The 16,364-nt window shown below is 34.5% G+C and overlaps 1 protein-coding gene across 2 annotated transcripts in view; it reads right to left on the bottom strand.

Moving 5' to 3' along the window:
• Positions 1–58: 58 nt before the first annotated feature.
• CDK13 (cyclin dependent kinase 13) overlaps positions 59–16,364 on the bottom strand; it is a 103,833-nt gene continuing 87,527 nt past the window's right edge. For both annotated transcript variants that reach the window (XM_032234619.1, XM_032234621.1), the window contains exons 10-14: positions 15,860–15,976; positions 9,017–9,148; positions 7,503–7,702; positions 3,249–3,839; positions 59–2,263 (exon numbers count right to left, since the gene is read on the bottom strand). In XM_032234619.1, coding sequence (XP_032090510.1) covers positions 1,404–2,263; positions 3,249–3,839; positions 7,503–7,702; positions 9,017–9,148; positions 15,860–15,976 — 1,900 coding nt within the window. In that variant the 3' untranslated portion in view covers positions 59–1,403. The remainder of the gene's footprint in view (positions 2,264–3,248; positions 3,840–7,502; positions 7,703–9,016; positions 9,149–15,859; positions 15,977–16,364) is intronic.

Here is a 16,364-nt window from a genome sequence, read left to right as displayed (position 1 = left end):
TTTTTATTTATTTATTTTATTTATTTATCAGTTGGAAAGACTTTTTTTCAATATGGCCATTTAAAAACATTTCAGTACAGAGAAATCATAGCCAGTGGCTTATCTAAGGGAGGGGCGTCTCTTCAAGAAACAAATATATAATGCCAGAAAGCCTCTCCAGAAGGCCGATTTTGATTTTTGGGAACCTTGTTTTCCCTCCTTTGCAATTTAAGATACACTGAATTAAAAACCTATTCAAATTAAATGAATAGATTAGTAGAATAATATAATGTAGAACTTATTGGCACCATCCTAATTTCTATAAATTAAAATTATTTAAATTTCAGTTGCAATGATTGCTGTTTATGTAACCAAAGTTAACATTCTACAGCAGCTACATTTAAAATGAGCAAAGTACTTATTAGAAGATAGTGACAAATTGCTATCTGTTTTTAATAAAAAAATTGTTTTGAATAAAACAGGACACTAATTTTTATTTGGTAGAGTAGTTAAAAGGTACAGAAAATTGAAAGAAACCTACCTTTTTGATTATTATCCATACATTCTCATTTTATTTCATTTAATTAAATATGGGGGTGGTTATAATTTTGGGGAAAAAAGAAGATAAATATTTCACCTAATAGGATATGAAAACTCCTAAGAACTATCTGTCCCATTTATCCTTAAGTTAGCCTCGGTTTCATGTAAATATTAATACTTTGTACCAAAATACAAATTACCTTCGAACAGTCTTATAAATATAATGAAATGTTCTTCAGACCTTAAGATTACATCATTAAGGCACTTACCGTTCAAGTAAAACAGATACTTATACAAATATTGGAAGATGGATTGGATATTCTACTAGACAAACAATTGTGAAAGTAAATCAAATCAATATCAAAGTATGTATAAATAGTATCAAGAGAGACTATTTTATTGTCTGAAATGAGCACAAACACTTTCCATAGATAACACTGAAAGCAGTGCAAAGACTGATAGTGACTTCTTGACTAAAGGTAGTTTTGTAAAAAGAAATACCAAATAAATCAGTGCCCTGTTTTGGTTTTGTAAAATTTTTACATAAAAGTTGGTCCAAACTTACAAAAAAAGCACAAAGTGTGTGCATAGTTCAGATCTTAGTAGTGTGCCTTAAAAAGTTGATGTTCCTAAATTTAGCATCGACTTAGAACTGCCAAAATATAAAATTTATAGCTAGAATTTGAAAGACATACAATTATCTGGATTTTCAGAACAGCATGAATTGTAAGCAATTTCCTAATGCAAGATCCCTTTCTGAATAAAAATAAAGCTGCTGAATTAACATCATTCAAGTCTATTGGATTGCTGTTTGAAATCACAGTTAAAAAGTTTTTCCAGGATATAAATGGCGTGCCTGAGGGCCAGGGGAAAAGAACAGAAGCTTAATATGGCAATCCTCTGCCTCGACCTCTGATAGCGGATGTACTAATTTGTCCCCTGTATCCTTGTGAATATCCAGGTCCTTGAGCAGGAGAAGTCCAAGTTTGTCCATGAATGTGGCTGACACTGGCAGGAGGTTCTTGTAAATTACTTCCATAGCTATAGTTCTGCATCTTTGAAGACAAAGAATGAGAATGAGTACTTTCAGACCCAGACCTTCCAACTGAATCGCCACTGTTTTCCAGTACTGTGATGGGACCATGGCTATATTCAAATCTATGATCCTTATCACCACTAAATAGCATGGAACCACTGTTGAGATAAATGTCTCCATAACGAGTTACTGAGCTGTGAAATGGTTCTGAAAAGGCAGGAGTTGGAAGGGCACTATTTGAATGAGATGAAACAATGTTATAGTTCTCCAAGTGTTGAACATCTGAATTTCCAACAAAATTTGCCCTTTCTAATGTCCCAGATGATATATTTCCTATTCCATCACTACCACTATAGTGGGCACAAGAGAATGTAGTAGATGCAAAATTATCTTTATACTCTGGTCCTGCTACAAAAGAGTCTCTTGACTGGAACTCCACATTAGATGTTGCTGGTTTCTCAGATGTTTGAGCCTGGTGATGAGCCAGCAGCTCTAAAAGAGCTGCTTTTACTCCAGCATGAGGATCCATCCCTGAAGAGCTACTAATTGAAGGTAAGTGTTGATTTGCTGTCCGATAATCAAGGTCTTCGTCAGTAACTGGTGGGGGTTCAGGGGGCTCTGGGGGTCGTTGATCTGGTGGCAAGATACGAGGACGTTCTTCTGGGGTTTGAGGTTTCATTTCAGGGGGTCTCACCAAGTCATCTTCTCCTAAATTAATTTTGAAATAGTTTAATATTAAATATGTAGCTAGAAATATAGTTTAGGATTAAATACACAGTTAATGATACAGAATATTTATTAAGTATTAAAAATTGGATTGAGCAAAGTTTTGTTTGAACAAAATTACTTCTAGAAATATGTTTCTCTAGCCAAATGTGCACCTACTGTCCAAAATAACATTCTCCCAAAAATTCATATGGCCCCATCCTGCCCTTTCTTTTAAAAGGTCTTTCCTCTGGTCTTAAGACTAAAGTGAATGTTGTAATATTATGTTTAGAGTTGGAGGAGGGGAAGGGGGCTAGGATTATTTCCAGATCCCTGTTGTTCTCTGGTTGCATTTTAAAATTGTTTTAATACTGCACTCTGCCCAGAGTTCCAATGGAGTCTGACACCCTTATAAATTGAAAAACAAATAATACATAGGAATGCCTCTGCCAAATTTCTCCTAATTTCTTTATTTCAAATTCTTTTTGCCCTATCTCACACTCTTCTTGAGATTTTAGATTTTCCTTGAAAAGATACATGGGATTTGAGGGGAGGAATCAGCAAAGCTGATGTGTATGGATACCATTCTGCTCAATTTCCTCTAGGGTCAATTCAGAGTATGAACACAGAAATGCATTGATTCTGTATTCATAGTATCTGGAAAATATATTTGTATGCTGCTACAAATAACTATAACTAAAAGGAAAATATAAAGGTCAATAAAGGAATTCTATAAATTCCCAATGTATTATTTATTTGGTATCACAGGAGTTTTTGAAAAATAAGTTAATCTTTATTACAGAATATAATATTTTAACATGCCACTTAAGAATCATTAGCAACTGAAGCAGCCTGTAAACCTAAGAAAACCACCAAGAAATAATTTCTAATCCAAGTGTTTGAGAGAAGCAATAGCAAACCTGACATTCTCAATCATATAAATTACCTACCTGCCTAAATATAATTTTCCCAACACCGAAATGCATACCTGCACATGTGTATAATGATTTAATAAGATGGGGATAAACAGATGCCGGCGATTCTACATCTTCCCAATTGGCAGATACTGGTGTACTTGGTTCTGGAGGCTGTCTTGACTGTAATGACATGTCATTTCCTGATCCATTTTCTTTTTCTTCTAGGAAATTTTCTTTTTGCTTCAATTGTTGAGTTTTTAATAATTGAGATAACAAAACAGTAAATGCACTCTGCACAGCTGCTTGGGTAACTTCTGTATTAATTTTAGATTGAGTCAATGGAGTGGCTTGCACAGAAAGCTGTGGTGTTGCTGTTTGTTTTAAAGGCTCTTTGTCTGGTGAGGGAGGCAATGGTGGCTTCGGTGGTGGTGGTGGTTGCTGCTGCTGCTGCTGCTGCTGTTGTTGTTCAGACTGTTTTTCAGCCACATCCAAAATGCCAGCTGGAAGATTTATTTTATTCAGTTGTTGCTCAGTCTCAGGATTCATTTTAATGTTCAGCACTTGAGCAAATTGTGCCATATTAATACTAGATTTAGACTGGAGCAGGTTTAGGAGAATTGCCACTTCATTTTGATTTAGTAGCTGACCACTGCCTGCTTTCACTGAAAGTAGCAAGAAAAACAGAAAGGAGGCACTTAGTATGCTCATATTTAAAGTCTGAAGCAAAATTCAATTGACTATGACCCACTTCAATGACTACTTAAACAGTGGTTAGATATGAAGAATATTCTTGACTTTTCCTCAGTATGGGAAAATGAACATTTTGATTTGATTTTAGAGGCAGAGTTTCACATACAATCTTTTGTTTCTCAAGTTAAGATTGGAAAATAAAGTATATTTTAAAATGAGAACCACTTCTACTGTCTTCAACTTCACTTGAAAGTTCTATATCTTTTTTGCAATCATTTAAAATACAAATATAGATTTTATATATCTATACAGGTAGACTGTAATTACCGTATTTTTTGGAGTATAATACACACTGGAGTATAAGACACACCTTAAGTTTTGGGGAGGAAGACAGGAAAAAAAGTTTCTGCCTCTGCCTACCAGCATCCATTGGTATTAATCTGGCTAGCGTCCTTGCAGCAAACGGCTTGGTCAGCCTTTCTCCTTCTCTCCCCCACCGCTGGCTGCTTCGCCTTTGTCTGTGCATGGTGGGGAAGGACTCGGAAGGGAAACCGGGCCAGGGGAGTGAAGAGAGCGTGGATTGAGGGGGATTGCTGATCAAGCAATCCTTGCAGGCCAGCTGCCAGGAGAGCGATCCATGTGGTTCACTGGTCAGGAAACTTTGTAATGGGAAGAGTACAGGGGGGAGGGTAAATCCCTCCAGCTGCGAAGCCCGCACTTGATGACATGAGCCAAAGCAGACTTCCGGACGTCAGGTTTTTGGAATTGGAAAGGAAAGGTGGCAGCACCATGATTCCCTCCCTGATTTCTCCCCTTTGTTTCAGATCCGCCGCCTTCCGCACGCCCTGTTTTCGGAATCGGGGATGGAATCGCTGCTCGGCCTCCCGATTCTCCAGACGACCCAGGCAGAGGGTGGTCAACTTCTGCTCCTGACCTGGGAGACGGATCTTTCCAGAAGGAAAAAGGAGGAGGGCATGCTCTTTTTTCCCCATTCCAAAAATGGGGTGTGCAGAATTAGCCAAAGGTGCAGCGGCTTGCTGGGAACAGGAGATGGATCTGGCCAGGAGGAACGCATGTCCTGTTTTTGCAATCGGTGAGGAAAAAGAGCATTTCAAGAGGTCGGCAGTTCCAGGCTGCAGGGATCACAGATCCGTCTCCCGGGCCAGGAACAGAAGCCAGTCGGCCTCCACCTGGGTCATCTGGAGAAAGGGCAGGCAGAGTGGCATGCCGCCTTGCCTACACGTCTCACGCAGTGCCTGCTTCCCATGGCCCCTTCTCCAAATGACCCAGGCGGAGGCTGGTTGGCTTCTGCTCCTGCGCTCTCCGCAGCCTGGAACCTCTCATTGCCTGAAATGCTCTTTTTCCTCCACGATTGCAAAAACGGGGCATGAGTTCCTCCTGGCCAGCTCCGTCTCCCAGGCCAGAAACAGAAGCCAACCAGCCTCCGCCTCGGTCGTCTGGAGAAGGAGCAGATGAAGCGGGCGCTGCGCAGGAAGCATAAGGCAAGGTGGCTTGCCGCTCAGCCTCCCACTTCTCCAGACAACCCAGGCGGTGGGCGGTCATCTTCTGCTCCTGGCCCAGGAAATTGATTTGGCCAGGAGGAACGCATGCATTTTTGCACTCAGAGCATAAGACGCACCCAAATTTTCACCCTCTTTTTTGGTGGGGGTAGGGAAAGGTGCATCTTATACTCTGAAAAATATGGTATATTTTCCCACACCAATAGGCAATAAAGTAAACTTTGTTTTTTTAATTTTATCCTTTTATTAAGTTTATATGTTTTCCCTTTAAAGTTAAATAATTTGAAGAACTATAGTGAATTTAGTTACTATAAATGATGATCATCTACAAAGATTAAATAGATAAATAGAACTATTTATTACTTCCCATAAAAGGAAAAAAGCAGAGATGGCTAAATTGACTGTTATAATCAAAGAAAATAACAACCTAACTTTGTTTCCATTTAGAAACCATTTCTGGACTGTGTGCTTGAGATGGGAAAAATGAAACTTTATTTTAAGATTTTATTGATTAGATGGGTTTGTTATTCTAGAAATAGCTAATATATATTACCATCTAAAAGTAACAAGTCAAAGCTGTAATGTTATTATTTCTATTGTACTAAAAACATTGGAAGTCAAAGCATTTCTTTTTTTCCTTTTACCCTACACTTTTCTCCTCTTTTCTTTTAAATCTCCTAGTTTCCCATTATTTTCCTTTTCCTTTATATTTTATATTATGACAAACTAATAAAAATTGATAGAAAAATTGAAATACCTATTCCAGGACAGAACCATTTCTGGGGTATTTTTTATATTAATGAATTGTTATTTTGAATGTATTTTGAATCTGAAATTTTATGTACAACCCTAAGAAATAGATGTTACAATTATTTATTAGTGGGATTCATCTTTTAAAAATGGGAAAATACAGCAACATGCCTAAAATAATCTATTTTGATAATGTCTCAGGAACAGCAATTAATGAATTATTTTCCAGCAACACAACTATTGAGGAAAAATAAAATAAAACAATTTCTCTAATTTCAAAAGTCAAGGTATACTATTTGCAGGTGGGCAAACCTATGCAAAGAGCAGCCAGATTTTGATTTTATCTGGCATATGTATTCCAGACACAAATATTCTGGGATGGGAGATAATGGAGGAAATGCAAAATCAACAGTGTCTGCTAAAAAAATATAAAGGGAAGGAAAGCAGTAGAAGACCCAGGAAATAAGTGAGTACTGATAGCGTTACACTAACAAATAAGCAAGCATGCATAAATAAATGTAAATTAATTGAATTAATAACTAGTGCTTAATATTATTTGCCTCTAAAATAAAGTTAGCCTCTTAAACATAATTTCCATTTATCAAGCAATCAATCTCACTGTCATACGCTCTCCTTCCTTTTACTATAAAGTAGCAAGAGGAAATAGTAGTTAATTGCAATGGTAAAGGAAATCTAAGGTAGAACCCAGCTGGAGAAATAAAGTAGATAAGTAATTGACAGGAAAAAAAGAAAAAAAGGCCAGTTAGAATTCTTATTATAAAAAGTATCACATTAATCAGACAAATATTTTATGGTATGTACTAATTAATCTTCTGGCCAACTTCCAAGTTTTGAAAGCCAGATCTTTGGATTCTTTTGTATTTTATCTAATTTGATTCCAGTGTTTCTTTTGGTCTAAATGACCTCTCCTAAAAAAACAAAAGTCAATCCTCAGTTAGATAATTTTCTACTTATGACCATAAGGGAGCCCAGAATTTACATCATAAAACTTAATAGTCATAAGTTGAGCCACGCATGGGAGCGACCAGTTTTAAAACATTTTTTTGCAGCAATTGTTAAGTGAGTCAATGAATTCTTATGAGTATTTTTCCCAGAAACTGACTGAAAAGGCCAACTTCTTGCAAAACGTACATAAATTGCATCATATGACCTTGAAATGTTACAACTGGCCATAAAGGCTAAACCAATTACCAAGCACGCCAAATGCGATCATGTAATTGAAGTGAAGTGTTGCCATCAGAATGTCATGAACATCTTTTGGAGGATGATTGTAACTTCAAAAGATCACTTAGTGAGCAGTTATTAAATTAGAACTAATTTGGTAAAGAAAAATGAAAAAATTACCAAGTGCTATGTTAGAGTTGCTCTGCATCTTCAGTTGTGAAGAGGTCTGCAAACCCTGGGGGGTGTTGGCTCTGCTATCATCCATCCCCAAAGATAAATCCTTTCTTGGAACTTTAGCTGCATCATCAGTCATGCCCATTTGCTTTTGCCTTCTACGTTTCTTACTCCACAGTTCATGGCAATCTTGCCATAAAGGAAGACTATCAGAAAAGAAATTACAGTTATTTAGTGCAGAATAATCACAAGGATCTTGAATGGCAAAATTTAAAAAGAAGGCCATAAAAAAGTTAAAGAGCCAGTAGTTAACTATTATGAAGGAGAGCTCAAGAAGCCATTATCTGGAAACAAGAGAAGAGTGTTAACATATCAGCCAGCTGGCAGACCAAACCAGAATTTGACAAAAACTGTAAGGCTGTTGTTTGTTGGAGCTTTTGCACAGAACCTAGCACTAGGTACTATTGAAACTGACATCCTTGGGGTACATATGCTGTTGTTATTAAGAAACTCTTGATAGACTATAAAAACTTGGTATATAGGCTTTTTAGGTTATGCTTTTAATTCTGTATGCTTTTACCTAATAATAAAGCTTAAAAACCCCTTACTTTCTGGAATTTTCATTGTCTCTGGTTAAAAAAAACTAATTACCTGGGCAACTGATCACTGTCCTGAGACTTTTCTACCTACTACCTATTACTTTCAGAAAATTAGGAAAAGGAATTCCACTAAATGATGTGTGCATATTATCTCATGAAATCTCATCTTTTTTTTAACCATGCAAAATAGGCATTCTATCACTGTCACTAAGTTGCTCAAAGCAAATGGGAGAAACATGAGCATATCCTTGAAGATCAGAGAAAAAGAAGAGTGCTTGACTGTAAGTGGGACTCATAAAACTAGTCAAGTTATAAAAGATGAAGGAAACTACTTCCAGCCCTCTAAAACCAAATCTGGAAACAATTGGAGCCGCTCTTGAGTCCATCATTTTCAATTAAATAAAAATATGTGGGCAACAACAAAAAGACTGCTACTTGTCAGTTAGCTAAACTTATTGCTGTTTTTAAATCTTCTGTTACTGAGAAGTTCAGAATTGTTATTTCTATATATTTCTGGGTGAATAATGTTTATTTTTCAAAAAGGTAAACAAATACAAAGATGTTCCTTGGGTAGGGAATGCATACTACAGACCACTACTGGGTTGTAGACTTTTCCAGATAAAGTTTGAAATATTTTCCAGATATGTTTTGTTGCTAAGTTAATGTGACATGCTGAAGTGAGCCTACTGAGATGCTTACTCCTTCACTGGGCTCAGTTCTATGGTTGTTGGTACTGCAAAATCTTTAGGAGATTAATAAATGCAATTTCAACAATATGTTTACACAATGCAGCCATAATATAATTGGATCATAATTGATCCAATATGCAACAAAAGTGAGTACATATATGTAATACCTGGCTTCTACTGGTAGAAATGAGCTTTATTTTGTAGAAAATAAACTCAACTAAGAAACACCTACTCTGGTGGAGGCATCTTTGAAGGGTCCACATCTCTTAGGAATTCACACTGAAGTGCCTGTTCTGCTGTGCAGCGTTTGCTGGGATCAAGAGCAAGCATGTAATCAAAGAGATCTAGTGCAGCTGCAGGAATACTGTAAAAAATAAATAAAACAAAGTCAAGAAAACAAAATAGCCTTCATTCAAAGACTTCAAAAATTTTCTTCCCTTTTAGGCTTTGCATTTAAAGAAAGTTATCCTTGTCTTCACTTAAAAAATATATGATGATACTTCAGATAACTGACAACTTTTTCACATAAATTAATATGTTCAATTTTAATGCTTTTCCTGAAGAATCCCTCCATAAAAGTTGTCTATACAATGTAATGTTAAATATCAGCTGTGGGCTTATCTTTTGTTGTACTTTCTCTCTCTCGCTGTTCTGTTTACAACTTTGGAGTTTGGAACTGTGGAGCTTGCTTTTATTAGGACATAAATTTTGTACTAGAATTTATTTTTCTTCGGACAATATTCTTGTCCTTTCCTTTTTTTCTACTTACCTACTTTCTTTTTCATTAGAGCTGAAGAGAACAAATTGAATTATTTTTATTTTTTAGTGGTCTATTTCATTGAGATTTAATTTTTTGTACTTGGATTTATTTTTTGACAAAAACTTTTCTTTTCAAACCAGCCTTTTCTGTTTGTTTGTTTTGCTGGGTTTTTCTTTTTCTTTTTTCGTCAGAGTTGGAGGGAATAAAGGGGATCAAAAATCTTTTTTTTTATTTTTTTGGTAATTGTAGTATTTTTTTCTTTTGGTTCTCTCTCTCTCTCTCTCTCTCTCTCTCTCTCTCTCTCTCTTTCTCTCTCTCTCTCCCTCCCTCCCTCTCTTCCTCCCTCCCTCCCTCCCTCCCTCCCTCTGTTCTCCTCACAAAAATTGGATTAGGGTAACAAGAATCTGAAGCTTTAGTCATCAGATTTGAAACAGACGGATTTTGGATACTTGAAGATGCAAAGTGTTTTGGCAGGACTTCTTTAAAACTTGGATTACAAATTTTCTTTACATTTGGATTATAAAAATAAACTATCCAGATGAAAAAAAATAGCATATTCCTCAACAGCAACAGCTTCCAGCCTTACAACACAATAATCATCCAACACGACAACGCAACAAGATAAAAACAGTATGGAATTAAAGGGTATGTTACAGGCTATGTATGAAGACCTCAAGGAAAGAATAAATAAAGTGGATGAAGATCTGAAAGAGGTTAGAGAGATAATTGGGAAAAACAAGGAAAGATTGCACAAAGTGGAGGAAAAAATGGAAACAACAGAGAAGAAGATGGAGGAGATGGACTATAGACTGACAATAAAAGATAAAAATCAAGAAAAGATAAACATATCTTGGGAGGTAGACAAAGCTGACAATTATTTAAGATTTCAAAATATCGAAGAAGAAAAGGGGAGAATCTAGTGGAAAAAATTGCAGAGATTTTAGCAGACAAATTGAAAGAAAGCAAGGAAAAGGTGTTAAGTGGGATTGGTGAAACATATAGTATCCACACAAGATATGCTATAAGCTGCCCAGAGAGGTACATGTAAGGTTCACTAAGAAAACATTGAGAACAGCGATCTTGCAGGCTGCAAGAAATACCACGATACAATATAAATCCAGAGAAATAGTAGTTCTTAAACAACTACCAAGACGGGTGAGAGATCTAAGAAGAGAATATCAATTCCTGATCAAATGCCTAATTTTTAAAAAGGAATGAATTTTAGATGGTTAATACCAGAAGGGATACTAGTGACTTGGCAGGAACAAAGACATAAACTGGACACGTTAGAGAAAGCAGAGCTATTTTATGAACAATATTTTGGACTACAAGAGAAAGAGAGACTGAGAGAAGAAAGAGGAACAAAATTGCAAGAAGAAGAAAAAAGAATTGAGAGAGCTAAGTAAAGAACAAGAAGAGAGGGCACTAAGAAAAGGAGCATGATCAAAAGAGATGAAAGAACAAAAAGAGATAAGAGTGACTAGATCAACTAAACCTACAAATAACTAAGATATGGAAGAATAAAAATAATTTCAATAAATATAAATGATCTAGATTTGAGCATAAAAAGGAAAAGGACATTTAATAAATTAGAGAAACTGAAATTAGATATAATATGCCTGCAAGGAGTGCATATTAAAAAAACCACACAGAAAATATCTGGACATCCAAAATTGGGGAAACTGTACACGACACTTGCTGATCAGAGTAAAAAAGATGTTGCACTATATATTAAAAAGTCAATAGAATCAAAGCAAATATTTGAAGATGAAGAAGGAAGAATATTGATAGTGGAAATAACGATAAACTGTAAAAAAATATTGATGGTGGCAATATATGCACCAAATGAGAATCAAGAAGAATTTTATGGAAAATTACACAAAAAGATAATATGAGTATGAATATGAAGAAATATGCATACTAGGGGACTTTAATTGTAAATAATTAATTGGACTATAAAACAACAAAGTTAAACAATAAACTAAGGAGAACGCTTTCTAAAACATTCTTTATAATGATGGATGAATTAATCTTACAAGATGTGTGGTGAACACACTTGACAGAAAAAAACAATATACATTTTATTCAAATAGGCATATGTCGTGATCAAGAATAGATAGGAATTGATGACAATAGATCTAATTGCCAAAACACATAAGACTGATATAGAAACGAGTACATGGGCAGACCATAACCCAATAATAATGATGTGGAAAGGTCAGAGAATGAGAATGAGATGGACGTTAAATCAAAATTTACTAAATGAAAAGGAATTCCAGCAATATATGGAAAAAGAACTGAATTTTTTAAAAAAGAAAACAGGAAGGAAGACACATCACTGCAGTATGTATGGGATACCAGCAAAGCATATATTACATGACTAGCAATGACTTATTCAGGAAAAAGGAACTAACAGAATAGACAAACACGAAAAAAGATAGAGGAACAATATTGGAGATAGAACTACAAAAAAAACCCCTACAAAATACCAAAACTAAAAATTTGATGGACCTGCAAAAACATAAATTGAACTTAATGGAAAATGAAGAAGTGGCAAATAAAATAAAATGAACAAGACAAAACTTTTTTGAAAATGCAAACAAACCAGGATGATAGTTGGCGTACAAGATGAAAAAAGAGAGAGAGAGAAAACCAATTAACAGACTAATAAGAGAATATTTGTTACAAAAAGGAAGAAAAGAAAAAAATAGTAGAAAACTACTATAAAGAATTATACCAACAGGAGACAGTGGCAGAGGAAAAGATAAAACAATACTTAGAAAAAGCGGAAACACCCAAGATTCCAGAAAAAATTTAAAAGGCACTGGAAGGAAGAATAACAATGATGGAAGTAATGGATGCAATAAAAAGACAAAACAAGGGGAAAACACCAGGCCCAGATGGGTTGCCAGAGGAATTTTACAAAACAATGTAAGAGGTGTTAAGCAATGTAATGCTGGAAGTATTTAATGAATTGTTATTGAAAGCAAAAATACCAGACTCTTGGTTGGAGGCCTATATAACTCTTATTCCAAAAGAAGAATCAGATTTGCAGCAAATAAAGAACTATAAACCAATTTCTTTATTAAATGTGGATTATAAAATCTTTGCATCAATAATGGCAGAAAGACTCAAAAGACTGTTAAATGAATTTATATATTCAGATCAAAATGGTTTTCTACCTAAGAGACAGAATCAGAGATAATATGCGGATTATACTAAATGCACTAGAATATTATGAAGCACATTCGGAGAAGCAAATGGCATTGTTATTTTTGGATGCACAGAAAGCTTTGGATAATATAAATTGGCAATTTATGATAATGCAATTGCAAATGATGAATTTTGGGGAGAAATTTATAAATATGGTTAAAACTATTTATAAAGAATAGGCTAAAGTGATGATAAATGAGGATATGAGAAAAAAGTGCCTATTAGAAAAGGGACCAGGCAAGGGTGCCCCCTATCTCCACTATGATTTATACCTACGTTAGAGGTTTTGAATGAAAAGGTAAGACAAGACAAAGAAATAAAAGGAATGAAAGTTAAGAAAGAAGAATATTAATTACAAGCATTTGCAGATGAGTTAGTATTTATTATGGAAGATCCAATAGAAACAGGACCAAAGCTACTTGAGCAAATAGAAGAGTATGGAGGAGTAGCAGGATTCAAAATTAATAAAGATAAAACAAAAATCTTAGGGAAGAATATAACAGAAAAAGGAAATAATGGAGAAATTAAATATTCAAATAGTAAAGAAAGTAAAATATTTGGGCTGACTTTGAGGTGTGTAACTATTAGGAAGATAATTACTATAAATTAAAAAATCAAATTGAAATGTAGAGAAATGGAAAAATTTACAATTACCATTAATAGGAAGAATAGTGGTAATTAAGATGAATATATTACCAGGAATATTATTTTTGTTTTGAACAATACCAATAAAGCTGGAAAAAAGTACTTCGAAAAGTACTTTTGGAGCGATTTTACAATTAGTTAGAAAAGAGATACAAATAGAAAGGAACAAAGCATAAAATAGAGAACCCAGATGACACATTATTAAATCGGGGGTGGTGGTGTTAGGAAAGTATTAAAATACAAGCATACAAATTTTAAAAAATGGTACAAATGGATTTAATAATGGGAAGCAAAATGTTACAGAGAAAATTATTTTTATGTTGGGATCACTGACACCCCAAGAACCCATCAAAGAAAGCAATAAGCAAGGGCAAGAACGGAAGGGAGGGAGGATGAGGAAGAAAAGGAAGGAAGGGCAAAGCAGAGGAAGAAAGAGAGAAGTAAGAGTAGGAGAGAGGTTGAGGAGGAGAAGACAGGACTGGGGGGAAAAGAGGGGAAGAAGTAAAGAGGAGGGAGAAGCAAAGAAGAAGGGGGAGAAGGGAGGTTGAGAAATCGGAACGAGCAAGGTTGCTGCAGAATAAGATGGAGATATGGGGTGGCAAGAAAGTGACCCAAACTGTATTTTATATATTTGTAAGAAGTTAGTGATAAACATTAATGGTTAATAGATAAATATTAATAGCACTTATAAGAATGTATAATTGTGAATGTATCTGAATGAGAAAAATAAAAAACTTTTTCAAAAAAAATGTAATGCTAAATATAATGTGCATATGTTAAATGTTAAATGTTAAATATAACAATGAGTCCGAATGAAAAGTAATGCCTCAAAACTAGAAATTCTGACAAATTCCTTGGCATCTGGTCTTTCCTTTCAGTTGGTGGAAATTGCTATGAAAAATAGTGATATTGTTATTGTTTGTGAAACAGAAGGCTCAAATGAGCATTTGTCATAGCATTTTAAGCAACATGCTTTAATTGAATGTTTGACTGCTAAAGGGGTTTTCCAACTGAAATTCAATTCCAAACGCTTATGACAGTGACAGTAAGTGACATAAAAACTGCATAATAACTGGACCAAAAAATGTAAAAATGGTAAACTGGGTAAAAGTGATTTGCTTGAACAACAGCACAACTTGAACTAAATAAATAAATAATTTCATATAAGAAATGTAGATAAACTGACAAATAGTCAACAGACCCTCAAAGAGGAATTGCTATCAAACATGATATTTTACAGGAACACATTGGTCATGTTATTGATTTCTTCAATATCAGAAGATTGTGCAAGATGGGTTCTTTTCATGCTTGATGGCAAAGATGAAATTTGCCAGCAACATTTACCATTCTATAAGAATAAAGTTGAGAATTTCAAAAATTTTACAACATTGTAACAGCTGATCATAATTATGACCCAAAAACACATTGTCAATCAAAGTAGTATCACGAAAAATTTCACTTATGAAGAAAAAAAATTCAAGATCCAAGTTTGGATCAAAAAAATCATGGTTATCTATTGTGGAAGATGTAAATGATATTTACATGATCATATAGGTTTCTTGGGGCATGTGACTAACATCCAAAACATCAATTAAAGAGTTAGAAGTACAAGAAGGAAATTTTACTCCAATATTTTGCATCCAATGTTATGAGCCATACAAGAAGCAATTGAAAATGCTATATTTTCTCAATATTGAAGAAATATTTTTATTAGCATCTTTTTTTTATTCAAAGAGGTAGAAAGGTCTATCAAGACCAAGTTGGAGGGATAGGACATGAATTTTTTTTGCAGTGGCTTTAAGATGCTCATCCATCATTAACAAAAGTGTGTAACAAATGATGGGATTATGTAGATAAATAAATACAGATAACTAAACAGCTGATATCAAGGATTATTTTTCTGTTAAATTTATTAAAATATCCTAATTTATTTATAAAATTGATATGGTCGCCCATCTCACAAGTTACTCTAATAAATAAAATAGTATTTGTCTCACATGCAATAGTTATTTCTCTCTAGGTAGAAAATATCAACTTAACTAAATAAAGACCACTTTTCAAAACTGTTTTTGAATCATACAAAAATGTATAAAGACTTATGAAAATAGTTTGAAGTCACAGCTGGCATAAAATAAAAGCAAAAGCATTCCTTAAACTCTGGGAAGGCTTGGGAAAAAACTTAGATTGGATGAGGTAATGTAAACCATAAGGTAATGTAAACCATAAGCAGATATGCAAGATTTATATTACTATAGCCTATCTCAATAAAAGTTAGTTCCACTCTTTCTGTTATTTCCTGATCTGGGTCTACCTAGGCTGGAGTATCTTTTGTTGTCTGTAAATTCTGCTTCTTTTCAAAGGTGATATTACATAGATACATGATATGAAGATAATAAACAACAAAATAAATTCATGAATGGGGGAGAAAACATTATATTTAAATAGTTAAATTCTTACAAAGTAAACTCTTCCCTCAGTCTTCGACGATATTGCTTCTTTGGTTTCATGGTATTGAAATATGCCAATTTTATAACATCAGGCCATACTGCAGGACAAGGACTCCCACATATGCGGCTGTGTAAAAACAATATATGTCATAAAATTAACAAGTACCACAAAGGTTACTGCATCAAACATGGATTTAATTAAAACAATGCCACTCAAATCTACACGATTAAAGATACTTTAAAAGACCAAATAAATTTTAAATTGTAAGAATATCCCATCAGAAGAGAAATTTTGTTTGCCCAATAAAACTACATAGCTTGTTGGGTACAATATTTTATTTTCATTAAAAAGTACTGCAACAGAAAGGAGACAAAAATTGTAAGAACTACTTAAAAAGCACATTAAATTTTCTGAGTTGAAACCTATAATTACAGTGTATTGCAACTCTAGTTCCTCACTTTTTAAACAATTACTTGTTTGCATAAAGTTCTTTTTATTTTTTTAAAATACGGCA

This window comes from Thamnophis elegans, chromosome Z (genome assembly GCF_009769535.1).
Source record: "Thamnophis elegans isolate rThaEle1 chromosome Z, rThaEle1.pri, whole genome shotgun sequence".
NCBI lineage: Eukaryota > Metazoa > Chordata > Lepidosauria > Squamata > Colubridae > Thamnophis > Thamnophis elegans.
The sequence above is the reverse complement of the archived record's forward strand: the minus strand, read 5'-3'. Positions and strand labels throughout refer to the sequence as shown.